We start from the raw sequence: 19,331 nt of genomic DNA, 5'->3' as shown, positions 1-19,331 counted from the left end.
TCCTAGCTACTCAGGAGACCCAGGTGGGAGGACTGCTTACGCCCAGGAGCCCAGGAGTTCAAGGATGCAGTGAGCTGTGATTGTGCCATTGCACTCCAGCTGAGTGACAAAGCAAGAACCTGTCTCTTAGGAAAAGGAGAAAAAAAAAAGGCTGGGTGCAGTGGCTCACGCCTGTAATCTCAGCACTTTGTGAGGCCGAGGCGTGCAGATCACCTGAGGTCAGGAGTTTGACACCAGCCTGGGCAACATGGTGAAATCCTGTCTCTCCTAAAAATACGAAAATTAGCTGCATGTGGTAGAATCTGCCCGTAGTCCCAGCTACTTGGGAGGGTGAAGCAGGAGAATCACTTGCACCTGTGAGGGGGAGGTTGCAGTGAGCCGAGCAAGATGAGATCACACCACGGCACTCCAGCCTGGGCAGCAGAGTGAGACTCTGTCTCAAAAACAAAACAAAAACAAAAAACAAACCAACAAAAAAACCCAAAAAACTTACTGAGAATATTTTGCACGCCTACATTCAAATTTTAATGTACATATGAGTGCATACACATTCATTCAACTCTGAGTGCACATATCTGCTCTAATAGCAACTGTATAACTGAAAAAAGTGAATTATTTTGTAAAAGTAAAATACTTTCAAGAAAAGAAATCCCTACTGAATTTTCACTGAAGAGCTGTAGTCCACAATCTCTGACTGACACAACAGGAGATTCTAGTTTGTACGTCTCACTTCAAGACATACAATTTCTGTATCAAATGTTAACACTAGACTCTACAAGGCGTACAATGGGCATATATTTTTCTGTGATTACCAAAGACCTTCAATATCCAAGTGTTACATCCAAAGTCCTGGTGAAACATCAAACAAACTTCAAACAGCCCAAGATAGAAGCCTCCATAATACTCGCTGTGTTCTCAGAGGATGCCTCCATCTGGCATCATGGTGCAGTTGTGACCAGGGCACAATGACCTCACTTGCATTCCATTGTGTGCACTCTAAAAGGAGGAGGCAGCACTGCCAACTGTGGCGCAGACTCATCTGCTGGCCCCTCAGCCAGTCTCAGCCCCACGTGCCCCTCCTATACGGGATTCTGGTGTACCAGGTATGTGTTTCTGGTACAGTGTAATCCTGAGTACAAGCTATCTACTTCATCTGGTGCTCGTCCAAATAAACAACAATCTGTTTAAATGGCAGAAGAACAACAGCTGTGCCATCAAGAGACATCATGTCTGCAGATGGCATTTAAGCCATTTGAGGGATGTTCAAGGGTAACCTGACACAAAGGCTTCTGCCTCAAGTGCTGACTTTATCACTTACCTGTGTAAGGAGCACCTGTGTTTCTCTGCTGTGTTGCACAGCTTTGAACAGTATGTAGCTATGTGCTCAGCTTCAACCGGAGTTTTGTTCTCATTGCTTGGAGAGCAAACCTGGACCACCTTGCAGCATTTATACTCTCCATCAGCTTCATGAATCACAGGCTCTCATTTCCATAGTGTGCACATGGCAGCTTCACAAATTACCCAGGCAGGGCACCACCAGGCATCCTGCCTTTTTGCTTTACCTGTATTTCTCTTTTCTGCCAAGAACCATTGCTTTCTTAGACCTTTATACTCACATCACCAGTTCTAAGAGCTGGCTTCCTGTATAGGGTAATTCTACACACATAACATTTTAATCACTTCACACAAATCATGTGCAAACCAGGAGATGAATAATCCAAGAAGCTGGCAGCAGGGCTAGAAGTGCAACCCACTGCGTTCCACTTTCATGTCCTATTCCCAGGGAACAAGGCCCGAAGGAGGGCTGTGCTGCATGTCAAGACGACACATGCTTGCCAGAAAACACAGACCTGAGGGTGGAATCCCACTGGAGGGCATTTGACTGAGGATAAACAATCAAGGGGACAGATACTATGGGAATCCATTCATGGCGACCAAGTCACATGAGGGAAGCTGAAGATGGGCTCCAGGGAAGATGGTGACATGGAAATTGCAACCACCACGACCCTACACTTTACAGTCTACATCTCGTTTAAATTTCACTTGTCCTATGTCTTAGTTCAGGCTGCTACTTTTCACATACCATAGAAGGCTGGGTGCCATGGCACACACCTGTAATCCCAGCACTTTGGGAGGCTGAGGCGGAAGGATTGCTTTAGCCCAGGAGTTCAAGACCAGCCTGTGCAACATGGTGAGACCCCATCTTTTTCAAAAAATTTAAAGAAACAAAACCAAACATAGATTGGGTGGCTTAAACAACAATTTATTTCTCAGTTTGGAGGCTGGGAAGTCCCAGATCAAGGAACCAGCAGAACCAGTGTCTGAGGACAGTGCCTACTCACTGTACAGCAGTGCCTCCTTATCTGCAGAGGGTATATACCAAGGCCTCCAGTGGAAACTGAGGATAGTACTGAACCCTGTATACACACTATGCTTTTTCCTATACATACATCCTTCGCTTGCACTAAATGGCTTTGTGTCACTCATTTCAGGGGACCTCTCTTGCAGAATTTTCTACATAGTCTCAACACTTTCTCTTGGCAACATGTTGCCAACAAATGGAACACATTTTCTGTTCTTGTCTTCAACCCATAAATGGAATGCCTTTTTCATCTTAACTAAGAATTTATCACACACAGTGGCGGTAACTTATGCAGTTTGAGGTATGACAGCAAAACTATCATGAATTTCTTTTTCCTTTGTCATAATTTCATGGAAGATTCATTCTTACTATAGATCTTAGCAACCTCAGCATACAATGTTTTTTCTTTATTAAGTCAAGAACTTTTGCCTTTCCACTTAAAGGAAGCACTTTACAGCTTCTCCTTGGCATTTCCAAATTGCCAGCGTCACTACTCTTGTGCTTTGGGGCCACAATTAAGTAAAATAAGGTTGACTTGAACACATGCGGTGTGATACTGTGACAGTCAGCCTGACAACTGAGAGGGCTACTGAGTGATTAACAGGAGGGTAGCGTGTGCAGTACATGGACACTGGGCCAAGGGAGGATTCCTGTCCTGGGCTGGAAAGAGCTGGATTTCAGCATGCTACTCAGAATGGCATGCAATTTATGACTTATCAATTATTTCAAGAATTTCTCATGTAATATTTTTGAACCACAGTTGACTGCAGGTAACTGAAACCACAGATAAGGAAGAACTACCGTATCCTCACATGGCTAACAGAAAGAGCTCTAGTACCTTCCTCTTCTTATATAAGGGCATTAATCCCATCATGGAGGTTCCACCCTCCTGATTTCAAAACTTAATCACCTCCCAAAGGCCCCATCTCTTCATAGCATCCTAATTAGAGGTTACAGTTTCAACATCAATTTTGGGGGGACATAAACATGCAGTCCATAACATCTTAGAAGCCCCATTATTACCCCATGTTTCAGAGGAAGAAACACCTATGGCCTGCTCAAGCCTACAGAGCCGGGACATGAATCCAGCTGCGTCCACCTGCCCATGACTGGGGCAGACAGACACACTCATGACTGGGGCAGACAGAGACAGCCTGCATCTGTCAGGACCCTTCACATCTCATTAGCTGAACTGCAGTCTCACTAGTTCTGGATTTAGGGTGGTGAACTTACTCTCCTAGCCTCTTCAAAAGGTCAGCTCATTAGCTGTACTCAGGACCTGTAACCAATAAAGAGGACTTTGTTGGTGGTGGAAGTAACAAGAAAATCACATCTCCTTTGAAGAGTGTTTCCTAAATTATATTTCTCAGAGCCCTTGTCCAGAAAAGGGGCTCCCTGCATGGCACAGTTAACTATCTCGATAGGCCCCACCCCAGGCAAGGCTTTCTGGTTTCAGTGCTCCAGACCCTAATAATGAAGTTTTTCCCAAAGGTACCAGTTTCCCTTTTGTAAGGCACTCTGGTTCCCACTGGGCTCTCCCTTCTAGAAATCACCACTCTGTGTTCATCTTAGTTTCCCACCTCCACTTGGCACAACCCTGGCTGCCCCTCTGCCTGGAGGCAGCCAGCCACCCCTGCCAACAGACGCAGACGCACGCGCAGTCCTGTCACAGCAAACCTGATGAGTCGACCTGGAATATCAGGTTTTCTTTCCTGTTTATTTCTGCTTTACACTAGTGCTCATTAGCACTAGATATAATCACCTGCATGGGCTCCTGTGACTTCTGTTTCTCTGTAAATCAGAAATGATGAAAAAGATCTCCACCACCAAGGCCCCTGCCCTCATCTATTTTCTCTGAGGTGAAAACATTCATTTCTGAGCATGGCACTGGGTTTGTTCCAGCCGCCATCTGACACCACCACAGGGTGCAGCTGACACTGCTGTAAAGTGTGACTGGATAAAACCCAGTCATCATTAACTGCAGGCAGCGGGAAACGGGCAGCAAAAATGCCAAAGCATGAAAATGGGAGAGAGACAGGAGTGGAGGAAAGCAAGGCTGAGCGGCTACTGACAAACCCAGTTGAAGACACACTCCCTTTTGCTCAGCGCCTGGACAGAAAAGCCCTAAGAGGGAGGCTGGACCTAAAGCGTCACTTTTCTCTGGATATGGGGAAAGGTACATTCCCAGCTTTCTAAATGTAAAGGACTGTTACATTTAAAATTGCCTATGCGTCCATTAGTATTTTCAACCAATCACATGGAACTGATGAGCATGGAAATACTAAAATCCTATTGGTTTTAACAGTTTCTTACCTATGCTCCATCACCAGGATAAAGGAAGTGATTGGATTCTGAAGATATGATTGGATCCTGTTTTCAGTGCTCCCAAGGGGGAATGACAAGATGTCAACAAAGACAAAACAGCAGTCCTTACAGAGAATGTCACAGAATGTCAGGGCAGAGACGCGAAATAAAGGGTTATGCAAAGCAAAAAGGAGACACAGTGCTACAGATGCTTGGAGCAAAAGGATATTACTTCTCACCTAGAGAAAAGGAGAGGCACAGAGAAAGGCTTGACCAAGCAAGAGATGCAAGCCATACCCACGGTCAGTTCCTAAGGAGAAGGTTCTGACCTAGGCATAGGAATTTCCAGAGGATGAGCAATGGGGGAAGAGGAACAATAGGGCTGGGTGAAGGCACAACAATGATTTGGTCAAGAGAAGACAATTCAGTGGGGAAAGAACAGTCTTTTCAGTAAATGGTGCCAGGACAACTGGTATCCACGTGAAAGAGAATGAAGTTGGTCCCTACTTCACATCACACAAGAAAATGAACTCAAAATGGATCACAGGACTAAATGTAAGAGTCAAAACTGTTAGGGGAAAACAGGGATATGTATCTTTATGACTTTGGATTAGGCAATGATCACTAGGACATGACATCAAAAAGACAGACTAATAATAAATAAATTTAAAACCTTGTAAAAATTTAGAACTGCTGTACTTGAAACACTGTAAGCGGCTGGGCATGGTGGCTCACGCCTGTAATCCCAGCACTTTGGAAAGCTGAGGCGGGTGGATCACCTGATGTCTGGAGTTCGAGACCAGCCTGGCAAACATAGTGAAATGCCCTCTCTACTAAAAATACAAAATTAGCTGGGCATGGTGGCACATGCATTTAGTCCCAGCTACTCAGGAGGCTGAGACAGGAGAATCGCTTGAACCCAGGAGGTGGAAGCTGCAATGAGCCAAGATAGCACCATTGCACACCAGCCTGGGCGAGACAGCGTGAGACTCCGTCTCAAAAACAAACAAACAAAAAAACAAACAAAAAAACCACCAATAAAATCAAAGTAAAAAAGACAATCCTCAGAATGGAAGAAAATACTTGTAAATCATTTATCTCATAAGGAACCTGTATTCAGAATATAAAAACAATTTTCACAACTTAATAAACCTACAATGAGATATCAGTTCACATTCTCTAGAATGGCTATAATAAAAAAGACAATACAGGCATTGGCAAGGATATGAAGCAATTGGAAACCTCATACTCAGCTGGTAGTGATATAAAATAGTACAGCCACTTAAAAAATAATTTGGCAGCACCTTAAGAAGGTTTTACGGAACTACCATATGATTCAACAATTTCACTAGGTATATACCCAAGGGAAAAATATATGTCCATATAAAAATGCAGACAAAAGCTGACTGCAGCTTTATTTATAATAAATAGCCAATGTGGAAACAACGAAATACCCACCAATGGAAGACTGGATAAACAAAACAAGTGGCATGTAGGAGTACTTCATTCTATTTTATTACCAAACAATATTTTACTGAATGCAGTACTGATACATGCCACAACATGGATGAACCTAGACAACACGATGCTCCATAAAAGAAGCCAGTCACAAAATACCACATATTATGATTCCATTTTTATGGAATGACCAGAATAAGCAAATCCAGAGACATAAAATAGACTCGTGGTTACTAGGGGCTAGGAAGTAGGGAGTGAAGAGTAAGGGCAGGGAGGAATGTGAAATGACTAGTAACGGGTATGGGGTTTTTGCTTTGGTTTCTTTGAGGAGGAGATAACAATGTTCTAAAATTAAGACTGTGGGGATGGTTGCACAACCCTGTGAAAATGCTACAAAAAGAACATCGAACTGTAAACTTTAAATGGGTGAATTATGTGGTATGTAAATTATATCTCAATAAAGCTGTTTTTTAAAAAATGCAATGGAATAAATCACAATGGAAAAATACATAAATTTGACTGGAGAAAATGAAAAACTTCTGTGAGTCATAAAACACTGTAACCTAATTAGATGGAAAACGAACCAGAAACAGTTTTTTTTTTTTAAAACATACATGACTGATACCCTTAAAACAACGAAGCTGTGCTAAATCAATAAGAAACACATATTGTCCTAGTAGAATAAAGGACAACTATCACAAAGAATTTCCAAAAGAAAAAGTTACCAATGGCCATTAAAAATATAATAATTCATCTACAATGTTAAACAAGTAAGTTTTGGCCCAGTAAACTCACTTTCATAGTCTGATAAAAATATCAGAGATGCCTTTAAATCTTAATATACAAGAAAACGGGGGACCTCTTACCTGTCCAATGCTGGGGGAATGGGCAAATGTGTTACTGTTGGTTATGTACTATAGAAACAAAGCAGGAGCGACCATCAAAAGTGGTTGTCTTTTCGGGGGTATAGAGGGACTCAATATTTTCATTATTTTGTACTTCTTTTTGTAATTCCACTGCTGGGAACCTGCTACCCCAAGGAGATATCAGAGATGTTTGTAAATATCACTGGACAAAAGTATTCCTGTTGGAAGTTCTAAAGATGGGTTGTACAACAACGTGAGTGTAATTACCACTGAACTGTACACTTAAATGGTTAAGATGGTCAATTTTGTTATATGTATTTCACCATAATTAAAAATATTCACACCAGGAATAGAGAAAACAAATTATAATATGCTAAAAAATTTTTTAAAAAGTAAGTATCTGGCCGGGTGGGGTGGCTCATGCCTGTAATCCCAGCACTCTGGGAGGCCGAGGTGGGCGGATCATGGGATCAGGAGATCGAGACCATCCTGGCTAACACGGTGAAACCCCGTCTCTACTAAAAATACAAAAAATTAGCCAGGCGTGGTGGTGGGCGCCTGTAGTCCCAGCTACTCAGAAGGCTGAAGCAGGAGAATGGCGTGAACCTGGGAGGCGGAGCTTGCAGCGAGCCCAGATCACACCACTGCACTCCAGCCTGGGCAATAGAGCGAGACTCCATCTCAAAAAAAAAAAAAGCAAATATCCAACAATCAGAAATGTTTAAAAATCAATTATAAGATACTGAAACAATGGACAACAAATATCAAGCTCTTCAAGTAAACTGGAAATTGCTCGTGATAAAATATTAAGCAAGAGCTGGGTGCAGTGGCTCATGCCTGTAATCCCAGCACTTTGGGAGGCCCAGTTGGGAGAATCACTTGAGGCCAGGAGTTCAAGACCAAACTAGGCAACATGGTGAAAACCTCATCTCTAGGAAAAAAAAGAAAAAAGCAAAGAATTAAATTAGCTGGGCATGGTGGTGCATGCCTGTGGTCCCAGCTACTTCAGGCTGAGGTGGAAGGATCGCTTGAGCCCAGGAGGTTGAGGCTACAGTGAGCCTTGATAGCACCACTGCACTCCAGCCTGGGTGACACAGCAAGACCTTGTCTCAAAACAAATATATACACATATATTTGTCCTCATGGAAAAGCAATTATATGAGATAATCACATATTCTTTATCAGTAATTCTCAAACTTTGTTACATATTAGAATCACCGAGGAAGCCTTTTTAAAAATCCCAATGTCCAGACCATACTTCATATGCATTTAATCTGAGTCTCTGAATGTAGGAGCTGGGCATCATCAGTACCCTTTAAAATTCCTGGTCTGACTCCAGAGTATAGCCAAATTGTATACAGGTGAACCAGGACTCATTGGCAGGGGAATAAATGGACTTGAAGTAGAGCAAATGCATGCACGCTGGTTCTATGTATGAACACATGTTCAAGTACAACAGAAAATCTGTGCGTCACGTTCACAGCTGGGCACGCAGTAAGGAGGCCATCATATAACAAGTTTCTAGGAGGAAACAAAGAATGCTCTCCTATTCACCTCACCAGGAGGAACTATCCTTTCTGAAGGTTAGATGTCAACTGTGGTCCCAACCACTCAGCAGTGGAAGCAAGGACTAGAACCAGCTGGCTCTACAAGGAGAAATGGGGCTGTGCATGTCCTGTGTTATTCTTCACCCTCCAAGAAGCAGCCTCATGGATCCATGTGAGGCTTTAAGCCCATGCCCTCCTCCTGCCCACACCTTCTATGAAATCAGAACACACTCACATTATTTACAGCTCACATGCCAACAACGTACAGGCAGAACACCGGCACAGGCTGGCTGACATAAGAGAAGACGCTGGGGACAGCATGGAGGATCAGGGTCTACCAATAACTTGCATGAATTTTGGACAAGTTCCCTAATGACCAAGGGGTCTTTGCTTGCACATCTGCAAAGAGGCCTGGACAGGATGTGCTCTGGAGGCCTCTCCAACTCCAACATGCCTGTGAACCTCCATGATCTCTAGGATCCGCATCAGGAGGCTGAAACTGGGAGCCAGCTGAATGTTTTTCTGACCATGAACTTGATCTGACTCAGCTGTCATAATTCCCGACACAATCTCGTGCAAAGAAAGAAAATGAAAATTGCCTGAGAAGTGCAGACAGAAGGGAAGTTCTAAAGAAGGCAGCTACAGAATGACGTCTCTCAGCCTCTTAAAATTGTCAGTAGTCCACAGTTAGGCTGCACAAAGCACCATCCATTTAAGCTGTTCCCAGAAGATGTGAATTTCAAAAAGCAGCCACTCAAAGAATGCTGGAGGGAATATGAAATCAATACAGCCTTTCTGGAAAGGAAGTGGGCACTATGTATCAAGACTCTTTATAAATGCAGGCCATTTAGTTCAATAATTCCACTGCTGGGAACCTGCTACCCCAAGGAGATATCAGAGATGTTTGTAAATATCACTGGACAAAAGTATTCCTGTTGGAAGTTCTAAAGATGGGTTGTACAACAACGTGAGTGTAATTACCACTGAACTGTACACTTAAATGGTTAAGATGGTCAATTTTGTTATATGTATTTCACCATAATTAAAAAATATTCACACCAGGAATAGCGAAAACAAATTATAACATGCTAAAAAATTTTTTAAAAAGTAAGTATCTGGCCTGGCGGGGTGGCTCATGGGATCAGGAGATTGAGACCATCCTGGCTAACACGGTGAAACCCCGTCTCTACTAAAAATACAAAAAATTAGCCAGGCGTGGTGGTGGGCGCCTGTAGTCCCAGCTACTCGGAAGGCTGAGGCAGGAGAACGGCGTGAACCTGGGAGGCGGAGCTTGCAGCGAGCCCAGATCACACCACTGCACTCCAGCCTGAGCAATAAAGCGAGACTCCATCTCAGAAAAAAAAAAAAAAAAAAAAAAGCAAATATCCAACAATCAGAAATGTTTAAAAATCAATTATAAGATACTGAAACAATGGACAACAAATATCAAGCTCTTCAAGTAAACTGGAAATTGCTCGTGATAAAATATTAAGCAAGAGCTGGGTGCAGTGGCTCATGCCTGTAATCCCAGCACTTTGGGAGGCCCAGTTGGGAGAATCACTTGAGGCCAGGAGTTCAAGACCAAACTAGGCAACATGGTGAAAACCTCATCTCTAGGAAAAAAAAAGAAAAAAGCAAAGAATTAAATTAGCTGGGCATGGTGGTGCATGCCTGTGGTCCCAGCTACTTGAGGCTGAGGTGGAAGGATCGCTTGAGCCCAGGAGGTTGAGGCTACAGTGAGCCTTGATAGCACCACTGCACTCCAGCCTGGGTGACACAGCAAGACCTTGTCTCAAAACAAATTAAAAAAACTTAAGTGACACAAGCAGCACACAAGAGGGTTACATAATGTGGTCTCAGGTTTAGGTGGAGCAGATTTTTTTCAAAAGACTAGAAGAAAAAATGTTCACAGTAGTTCTTTCTCGATGGGATTTCCAGATTTTCTACAAGAAATACTTGCAGGTTGGGGGAGGGAGCGCCTTCGCAGACATTAACTCATGGTCCAAGAATCAAAGAGACAATATGGCTTCTACTCCACAGCCTGTCAATTTAGCGGTTTTTCCCTTAACAAAACAGGCAGAGAAGTTTTCAAAACTGCTACATCAGCTATGTCCACTGTGAGACAGAACTGGAACTGGAATCAGCAGAAGCGGAAGTGGCCGGCACTCTCCAGTGTCTCCATACAAGGAGTAGGGCAGTATCACCCACTTGTCACCATCTGCTGTCTTACTCCATCACAGCATTTCAAAGGGTTGCTTTTCATTCATGCATGATGTTTTGATTGTTTGATAATGGGCCCAGAGTGATCTGGGAAAATAAATGCAGATACTTTATAAAGTATCTAATGATATTACTAACAAATCACAGGAAATGAGCTTTTCTCTTCTCTGGAAAACAACGGCACAAATTACAAATATTGATGAATTCTTAATCCAAAAAGACTTGCAACTGCCACAGAACTACTTTAATGGATGCTGGTCCTTGTTTTCATTAACAGAAAATATATTTACCATTAAAAACAAAAGTTTTGAAACAATACTCAGAAAACAATCTTCTAACAATGAAAAAAAAAACAAATAAATGGAGGAAGGTGGCAGAAGAGTAAATAAAAATAATAACCTCAATATGAGTGGAAAGTAAGAAACTCAATCATGTAACATGCAGGGTCACATTATTGCAAGGTTAATTAAATTATCTCTGGCCCACAGTTCCCAAGATCCAGGAAGTAATCATCAATTGTATTAACATACATATTTTTATTAATACAGGCTGTGTTGTTCAGAGTGTCTTCTTACAGGGGTTTGTAGTATTTGATCCTTGTAAGAATAATTGTTCCAGTCCCTAACAGTTTCTGGATTAGCATCAATTAGTGAAGAGTTTCTATACAAACAAGTGAAACAAGTTTGGTTTTTTTGTTTTTGTTTTTTAACCTTGAACAAGAGAGGAATTGGCAGGGGTGGGGGCGTCTTACAAATCAGAACAGAAGTCATCAAGGTAATTTCGGAGCACATGTCTGAATGATGGCACGACCCTAGAGCATGACCCACTGTGGGGCCGGTGTGGAAGGAGAGGAGGGGAGTGGCTCCATACCTCTGGGTGCTGCAGACACACTGTATTGACTCTATCATTAGCAGCAACAGTGCTAGCTTTTAAAATAGATGAGTCTTTTTAAATCCAGTGCACATTCACAACCATATGTCAGTTTTTTTTTTTTTTATTAAAACCAGGCAGGTAGAACATTAGAGCTCTGGATACTTTTACCAACAATATGGTTTAAGCAGAAATCTGTGTTAGACACTGAAAAAAATACTGTTCATCATTTGATGTATTGAGTCACTGCCATTTTTAAACAGCATCTCTGCCCTAAACTTTTCCAATTAAAATTACCAAGATAATGAAGCCAAATTACCACTGTGAGACACTAATTTGCTGTACAGATTTGGGCAGTGAACAAGCACTGCTCCGTTACAGATGTATCTGCTTAGTTTATTTAATTATCATGTGGACCAAAAACATCTAATAGAGAGAACATCCCAAATCCATCAGAAGCTTGTATGTTTCAGAACTACTAACCTTCTATTCTAAGGCCTTGCAAAGAATTTAGCAAAAATAAATTTCATTCCTATGGAGAAAAACTTGAGGATATTTTCTTGAAAAAAGACAAAAACTAATGTGGTCCACACACATATAAGGAGACACGGCTTCATCAGGGATTCTTCTGCCTCCATGCCTATAACCTCCATGAAACCTTTCTGGGTAGCCACACTCTCCAGGCTTGCTATGCCATTCAATCCCACCTAAAGTCCCACTAAAACCCTGAATCTGTGAATAAAATTATATCTGACATGCAGTCCTCCCTGAAGTCTCTCAGGTTTTCCCCAGTCCTAAGGCCCAAGCAACATTAATTCATTTGTAGCACAGACTATAGGTAGGCAAATTGTACAAAAGGTCAAATCTCTGCACTTGGCATTACCTTCAACAGAGATTCCTTAAAAATATCGATAGTTTCTGAATTATCTCTATTATCTATTATATAGAGATGAGGTATAAGACATCTTGTTTGTCCTCAAGCATCAGACAGAGGAAGCACATAATGTTTTTAAGAAGAAAAAACTACTCAGTGATACTTTTTAAAGCACAGTAGGGCAGACTTTATTCAGGACCATCTTAACACATATAGGGACCAATGCAGTGGGATTTTGCAGTTAGGGAAAGAGTTGATTGAGCTCAACTCCAAATACCGCATGGGGAAGTGGGAATTTATAGCCAAGCAACAGGGTAGGTATCGGTGCATGAAAAATTACTAAGAGGCACCATCAGGGGTAGGAAGGCAATTCTTGTTAAAGACAGGTCAGGGTGACCAGATGTCACCTGGAAGATGGTGGAGGATGAGGAATCTAATCAGATTTGGGTGGGGGTGGGGAGGCGTTCTTGCTACACTTAGTAGCATGCTTCTTAGTGAAACCCGGATTTTACAAGAAAATGTGTGTGCACACACACACAGAGACCTAGGAGAAAGTTCAGGAGCATGACTACAGTGTAGCCAAGCAAAGTTTTTTTGTTTTGTTTTGTTTTTTGTGTTTTTTTTTTTGGTCAATATACACACTAATTCAGGGGAAAAGGACAAATGACATACCTGATAATAAAGAAAAAGTAAAACACTGTGCATACTTTTTGGGAAGAGTAATTCCAATCAGGACAACCCAGTATGACAGGCAGTGTGGGAACTATGATTTGAAGGAAGAGAAGAAATGTGACAAAGAGATACAGCAGTGAGGGAGGGCAAAGAAGGACGGACGGACATTCCAGGAACTTCCCCAAATACTGATAAACAGGTCAAATTCCTTGGCACAGGAAATTACTTCATACCAAAAAGGTTCCTGAGTTCCAGCTAATTAATGGATTGTAAACAATGTTGTCCTAAACCAGAAAATTCTGCAACAATAAAAGATTTTGGACACTCACCAATTCATAGCACCGTTTCTAACATTCAGAGCCTTTAAGGATGCCCTCCTAATTTTACCTGCACATAAACCTCAAAGATCTACTAAATGAGTCAGCATATGTGATCTCAAGTAACACAAATATTACCAGGAAATCAGAGAAACAGACACCACAGCCCTAGGCAGATTTTTGATAGATTCTGAATATGTTTACATGTAATTGAGAAGAATCCTTACACTGGCATATGATCAACTGGGCCCCAAATTATCCTGCCTTTTGTAAACACTCCACAAACCTTAAAAAAAAAAAATCCAAGAATTTTTAAAACTCAAGGTTTCAGCATTTTAGAAAGGCTTTCCTCACATGTGAATCATAACCTCTCAAAGTTCTGTTTTGTTTTTTTTGGGTAATGTTAAGTGTAAAACACATTGATAGAGGGAAGCCAAAATACTTCCAAAGTATAATAGGAATAATCCAAAGTCCGTTTCCCCCACCCCTTTACAAGTCTGAGTTTTCACAAACAAACTTTATAGCTGTTCAAATGCTAGATGATGTAATCAAATGAAATACATCAGTATATACTAGGTAGTAATAAATAGACTATTGTCAGATGACATTTGCCTACATCCATAACCTTTAAACACACCATGTATGAGTTTGGATTACAGTCATGTGTCACTTAATGATTAGGATACATGCTGAGACAGGCGTCATTAGGTGATTTTGTCATTGTGCAAACATCCTCAAGTGTACTTCACAAATCAAGGTGGCATAGCCTACTACATACCTAGGCTATATGGCATAGCCTATTGCTCCTAGGCTACAAACCTGTACAGCACGTTACTATACTGAATGCTGTAGGCAACTATTAATGCAGTGGCAAGTATCTGCGTATCTAAACATAGAGAAGGTACAGTAAAAACACAGTATTATAACCTCATGGGACCACCATCATACATGCAGTTTGTCATTGATCAAAAGAAACATCATTAGTGGGTGCCATAACTGTATAGTGCTCCTTAATTCATCAGCAAGAAAACAACAAAATTGCTGGTTAACATCAGTACTGATAACAAAATCTTAAATCTTTATAAAAATCTAGCCTGGTAGTCCAAACAGGATGAATCTATTAAAACCATACTTTTTCCTTAAATTAAAAAAAAAAAAAAGATTTATTTCTTCTAGAAGATACTGCAACAAAGAAAAAACATTCTCCCAGAAGATTTCTCATGGGCACTAGTTTTGCTTATTTTCAATGCAGGTACTACATATATAACCAAGGCAGCTCCTTCATTGCCTGTTTACCTGGGGATTTTTTGTTTGCTCTTGATTGCACCAAGTGAGACTGTCGAGGCAGCAAAGGTGAGGAAGGCAGAGACATCGAGACACCTTTGGCCAAGCTCACCCTATAGGTGTCCTCTGCTGCGGGAAGACTGCTCACAGGAGAGTCAGCACTGTGGTCAAGGGGCAGGACTGGAGAAGTCTCTGGACCAAAGTCACCTCCTAGAGTAGAGAGAGAATACTTAGGTTAAACCATCCATTCATTATAAGTTGATGCAAATTTAATTCCTATAAACTATATTCTCAGAATATAATTCCCACATATCAGATGTGTGTATTGAATTTTTTTAAATGACTTTTCCCCCACTACTCTTGAAACTTTTTACGCTGTGAGGGAAAACTCAAGCATCAGTGAACTCTGCTCCATGTGCCTTTCTGCACTACCCTAACTGATCTGGTTTCAATCCCTAACAAAGGATCCAGGAAGCCACTGATCTGGGATTAGATCAAGGTCAAGTATGAATGATCCACAAGAAGCTTTGATCTCAGAAAAGGAAAAGGAGAGGGCTTACTAGCCATACATGAGTATCAGTAAAACAGATTCAGATACCAACCCTTCCAGAACTCCCAGGCCTCCACTGCTCCTCTCTAATAAGAAAAGTCTAAGTGAGAGTGTAGTCTACATCCACATTCCTCCCCAGCACCATCCCTTGGCTCTCATCCCATCTACTCAACACTCCCCATGACACAGGGCCACCCTCCTAAAACTCAAACAGCCCCAAACCAGTCATGGGACTGGAAACATTGCTCACTTATTAGGCAGCTTCTGCTTGACACTCCACCCCTAAACAAGCTTGGGGACAAACAAGCTTACTATTAGGAAATTAAACATTGTTAAATATGGTAAACCCCAAGTTTCTCCTCAAAAAAACCAGTATGTCAGTATGTTCAGCTCTTATTCTTTGATTCTCCATTTTAGCGTTTAACTTCCTGGTTCTCTTTGGCTTCTCGCTTCTAGTTTCAGTCAACAACTTTCCCGCCAATCCTAATTAGTAGTTCACGTCTGTTCCCTGGTTATCTGCTCCGTCCTGACTCATCCCGGTCACCTGCTCTGACCTAAGTCACCTTTAGTTACCTGTTCCTAACCGTCCTTCCCACCAAGCTACTTACCCCGCCATTCTGGCTCATACCCCTGCCCTCTTTAAAACAGTCAATCAGAATTAGCTTAGACTGTGTGGTCCAACCCTAGCCAATAGGGGAACGACACAGCAGCAGGGGCTACCTACGTCAGGAATAAGAACTCCTGCCCCTCCCCTGTCCAGGTGTGCTCTCGCCATTGTTCCATCTGTGATGAGCACCCTTTCTGCAGAAAGTAAAAACTGCCTTGCTGAGATAATTAAATTTATGTTTGAGTGCTATTTCTTTGTGGCACCAGGGAATAAGCATTTCTAACAACATTCTAGGGTAGGCAGAACCTTAAGAAGCAGAAAGGATGTAATCACAATGTCAAAAAATATATACAAGAAAGAGTATCTTGGCTGGAACTAGTCTCCCCCCCAAAAAAAAAAAAAAAAAAAATACAGCCAGTCCTTATGTATTCAGATAACACATTTTCCTCTGACTGCTTCTCCCCACCAATCACCTTCCCCGCTCCTTAGTATGTACTAAGATGGAACTGAGGATGTGCAGGGAAAGAATGTAAATAATTACCTGCTTCTTAAAAAGCATCTTCAAACTCTAAGTCACAGAGAGCAGAATTTGAAAGATGTATAAACTTTCCCAAAAGCATACCAGTCTCTACGACAAAAGCTATCCAATCAGTCCTTGCCACTCCTTCCTGGCTCCAAAAACAAACCAAAAAAACCACACATACACACACACAATCAAAGACCAGATTTTAAAAAAAGAAACAATGAAAGCTGCCTAGCTAGGCAGGAACTAAATTCTGCAGATTTTTGTGTACAAGCCTCAAAGGGGATACAAACCAGACCATCAAGTTTCAAGTGGTATCACTGTGCTTGTTTTTTGTGTTAGGAGTCGAGAGGCAGTAGAGTTACCCCCTCCATATAGGACATATGCCTTATATGAGACATATAGGACAGGTACATGCATTACTTTTTTTTTTTTTTTTTTTTTTTTGAGACAGAGTCTCGCTCTGTTGCCCAGGCTGGAGTGCAATGGCACGATCTTGACTCACTGCAATGTCCGCCTCCTGGGTTCAAGCGATTCTCCTGTTTCAGCCTCCTGAGTAGCTGGGATTACAGGCGCCCGCCACCACACCCGGCTAATCTTTGTATTTTTAGTAGAGACAGGGTTTCACCATGTTGGTCAGGCTGGTCTTGAACTTCTGACCTCGTGATCTGCCTGCCTTGGCCCCCAAAGTGCTGGGATTACAGGCATGAGCCACAGCGCCTGGCCGGCACATGCCTTACTTTTAAAGGGAACTCACAGCAGAGCAGTGAACAGAAAAGCCCCACAATGGGCATTCAGCAAAGTCAGATAATTTTAGTCTCTCCTGGGTTACCTATGCATGGATGGTTTTTATAAACCTGGGAAACTAAAGATTTATCACTCACTGCCCAAATGACTGGCATTTGAAGAAACAAGACAGATCAGAAAACTCACTAGGGCTGGGTGCAGTGGCTCATGCCCATAATCCCAACATTTTGGGAGGCCGAAGCAAGCGAATCACGAGGTCAGGAGTTCGAGACCAGCCTGGCCAACATGGTGAAACCCCGTCTCTACTAAAAATACAAAAAAAATAGCTGGGCATGGTGGTGGGCACCGGTAATCCCAGCTACTGGGGAGGCTGAGGCAGGAGTATCACTTGAACCCAGGAAGCAGAGGTTGCAGGGAGCCGAGATCACACCACTGCACTCTAGCTCGGGCAACAGTGCGAGACTCCATCTCAAAAAAAAACAAAAAACAACAAAAAAAAAAACACCTCTCACTGGCATTACGAAAATAAGGACATTCATGCAAATGCCCAGGACAAAGTTCTGTCCTCAAGGGAGAGAAGCAGACAGGAGTTAGAGGCCTTTCCTCCTAGAGGCTGTGTGGACAGCAGTGGCCCCCAGGCTGGCCCCCACCACCCACACACACACACAAGCTTCATCCACCTTCTTTTGCTAGCCAGCACTGTAAGATACCATTGTCACCAATCCCCAGAACCACAGGGGCCAGTCTTATAGCACTGTGGATGAGCCTGGAATCTTTGAGAAACCACCTCGAGGCTTTTGGCCAGGTCACGAGTTTTCCCAGCTGCTTTCCCTTCAACTGTCTGGCGAGGAAACAGATCTTAAGGCAGAGCTAGGCTGCACCATGATGCCAGCTTGCAGTGGAGCCGGATGCCCTCTGACCCCACAAACTTGTAAAAGCTGAGGGATGGTTGTTTTCTCATCACCACCTCACTCTCACACTGAGAATGCAAGCAGGTGCTGTACCTACAAGAACCACATCACGTCACCTAATTCATGGGTGTACAGGCAAGAATCACCAAGAGACAGATCAGAACTTGGAAAGCACTGAGGCCACAGCCCCAGAACATTACATACAAAAGACGTGTGGGGGACCTTGAAGAGGTGACACTGGTTTTCCATGTGGTTTGAAGAGAGCTACATTGCCCTGTGGCTGTTCTCACATAGCCTAAATCACAGACCCAGCTAGTCAAATGGCTGTGGGATGGCCTGACAGGCCACAAAGGCACTGTCTCCCCTACTCACACATGAGTATTACTGACCTATACAAAAACAAATAAAAACCCAGATTTCAAGTCCTTTAATTTGCATGAGGACACAAAAGAAGGGAGAAATACATGTACCACCACCAGAAATAAACAGCATTGAGAAAAGGTTTATTTGCTTAAATACTTATAATTCTCCAACATGACACAAGAGAAATTAGGCACTGAAGGGAAAAATAATTAAAAAGTTTCCTAATTATAAATTCTGCCCATAAACTTTGTTTATAACAAGCAAAGCAAATATTTTCATTAACTGCAAATGTGGTGCGGATGAGTTTCCAAAGCATGCTGTAAGCATGAGGACCTTCAGCCTTTGGAGCAGCTGGGCTCCAGCACTATGATTTTATGCAGGCTGCAATAAAACGAGGCTTAAGAGAAGGTGGGGGGAGGTTTCCATTTCAAGTTTACTTTACCATCTCACTATAATCACTCTCAAACATGTTGTTCTGTTTGGTTTGTTTTTCAGAGGCAATGAAAGATCTCCAACTTCCAGTATCCTTTCATTAGAAAGGCACAAAGTAGGGAGAGAAGTTTTATGTATGAACAGGAAGCACAAAGCTGGGTGGATCTAGCACTCTGGAGCCAGGAGCTTTAACTGCACAAGGGCAAGGGGAATACGGTCAAACAAAGAGAGCATCACGATGATGCCAGGGGCAGAAAGTGAAAATCTCTTAGGGGCATCCACGTGAACAATTATTGGTTCTGGGCAACAAGACACCAGAGATTCTCCAGTAGATTTAACATTCCTCAGCAGAAGCTTAAAGACATTTAAGAGGAATTAAAGATGTTTCACTGCAACAACCAGCACAGCTGGCATATTTCTTAAC

General features: G+C 42.3%; 1 protein-coding gene across 12 annotated transcripts in view; it reads right to left on the bottom strand.

Annotated features, from left to right (window-relative positions):
- The window catches only part of TANC1 (tetratricopeptide repeat, ankyrin repeat and coiled-coil containing 1), a 263,670-nt gene that overhangs the window by 119,774 nt on the left and 124,565 nt on the right, over window positions 1-19,331 (bottom strand). For 11 of the 12 annotated variants that reach the window (XM_019022527.3, XM_055379020.2, XM_031008670.2 and 8 more), the window contains one exon: window positions 14,787-14,984. In XM_019022527.3, coding sequence (XP_018878072.3) covers window positions 14,787-14,984 — 198 coding nt within the window. Of the gene's footprint in view, window positions 1-14,786; window positions 14,985-19,331 lie in introns of those variants that run through there. The other variant, XM_063694865.1, reaches the window with a different exon arrangement.

Source organism: Gorilla gorilla, chromosome 11 (assembly GCF_029281585.2).
Source record: "Gorilla gorilla gorilla isolate KB3781 chromosome 11, NHGRI_mGorGor1-v2.1_pri, whole genome shotgun sequence".
Classification (NCBI taxonomy): domain Eukaryota; kingdom Metazoa; phylum Chordata; class Mammalia; order Primates; family Hominidae; genus Gorilla; species Gorilla gorilla.
Note: the sequence above shows the minus strand (reverse complement) of the source record. Positions and strands in the feature narration are given on the sequence as shown.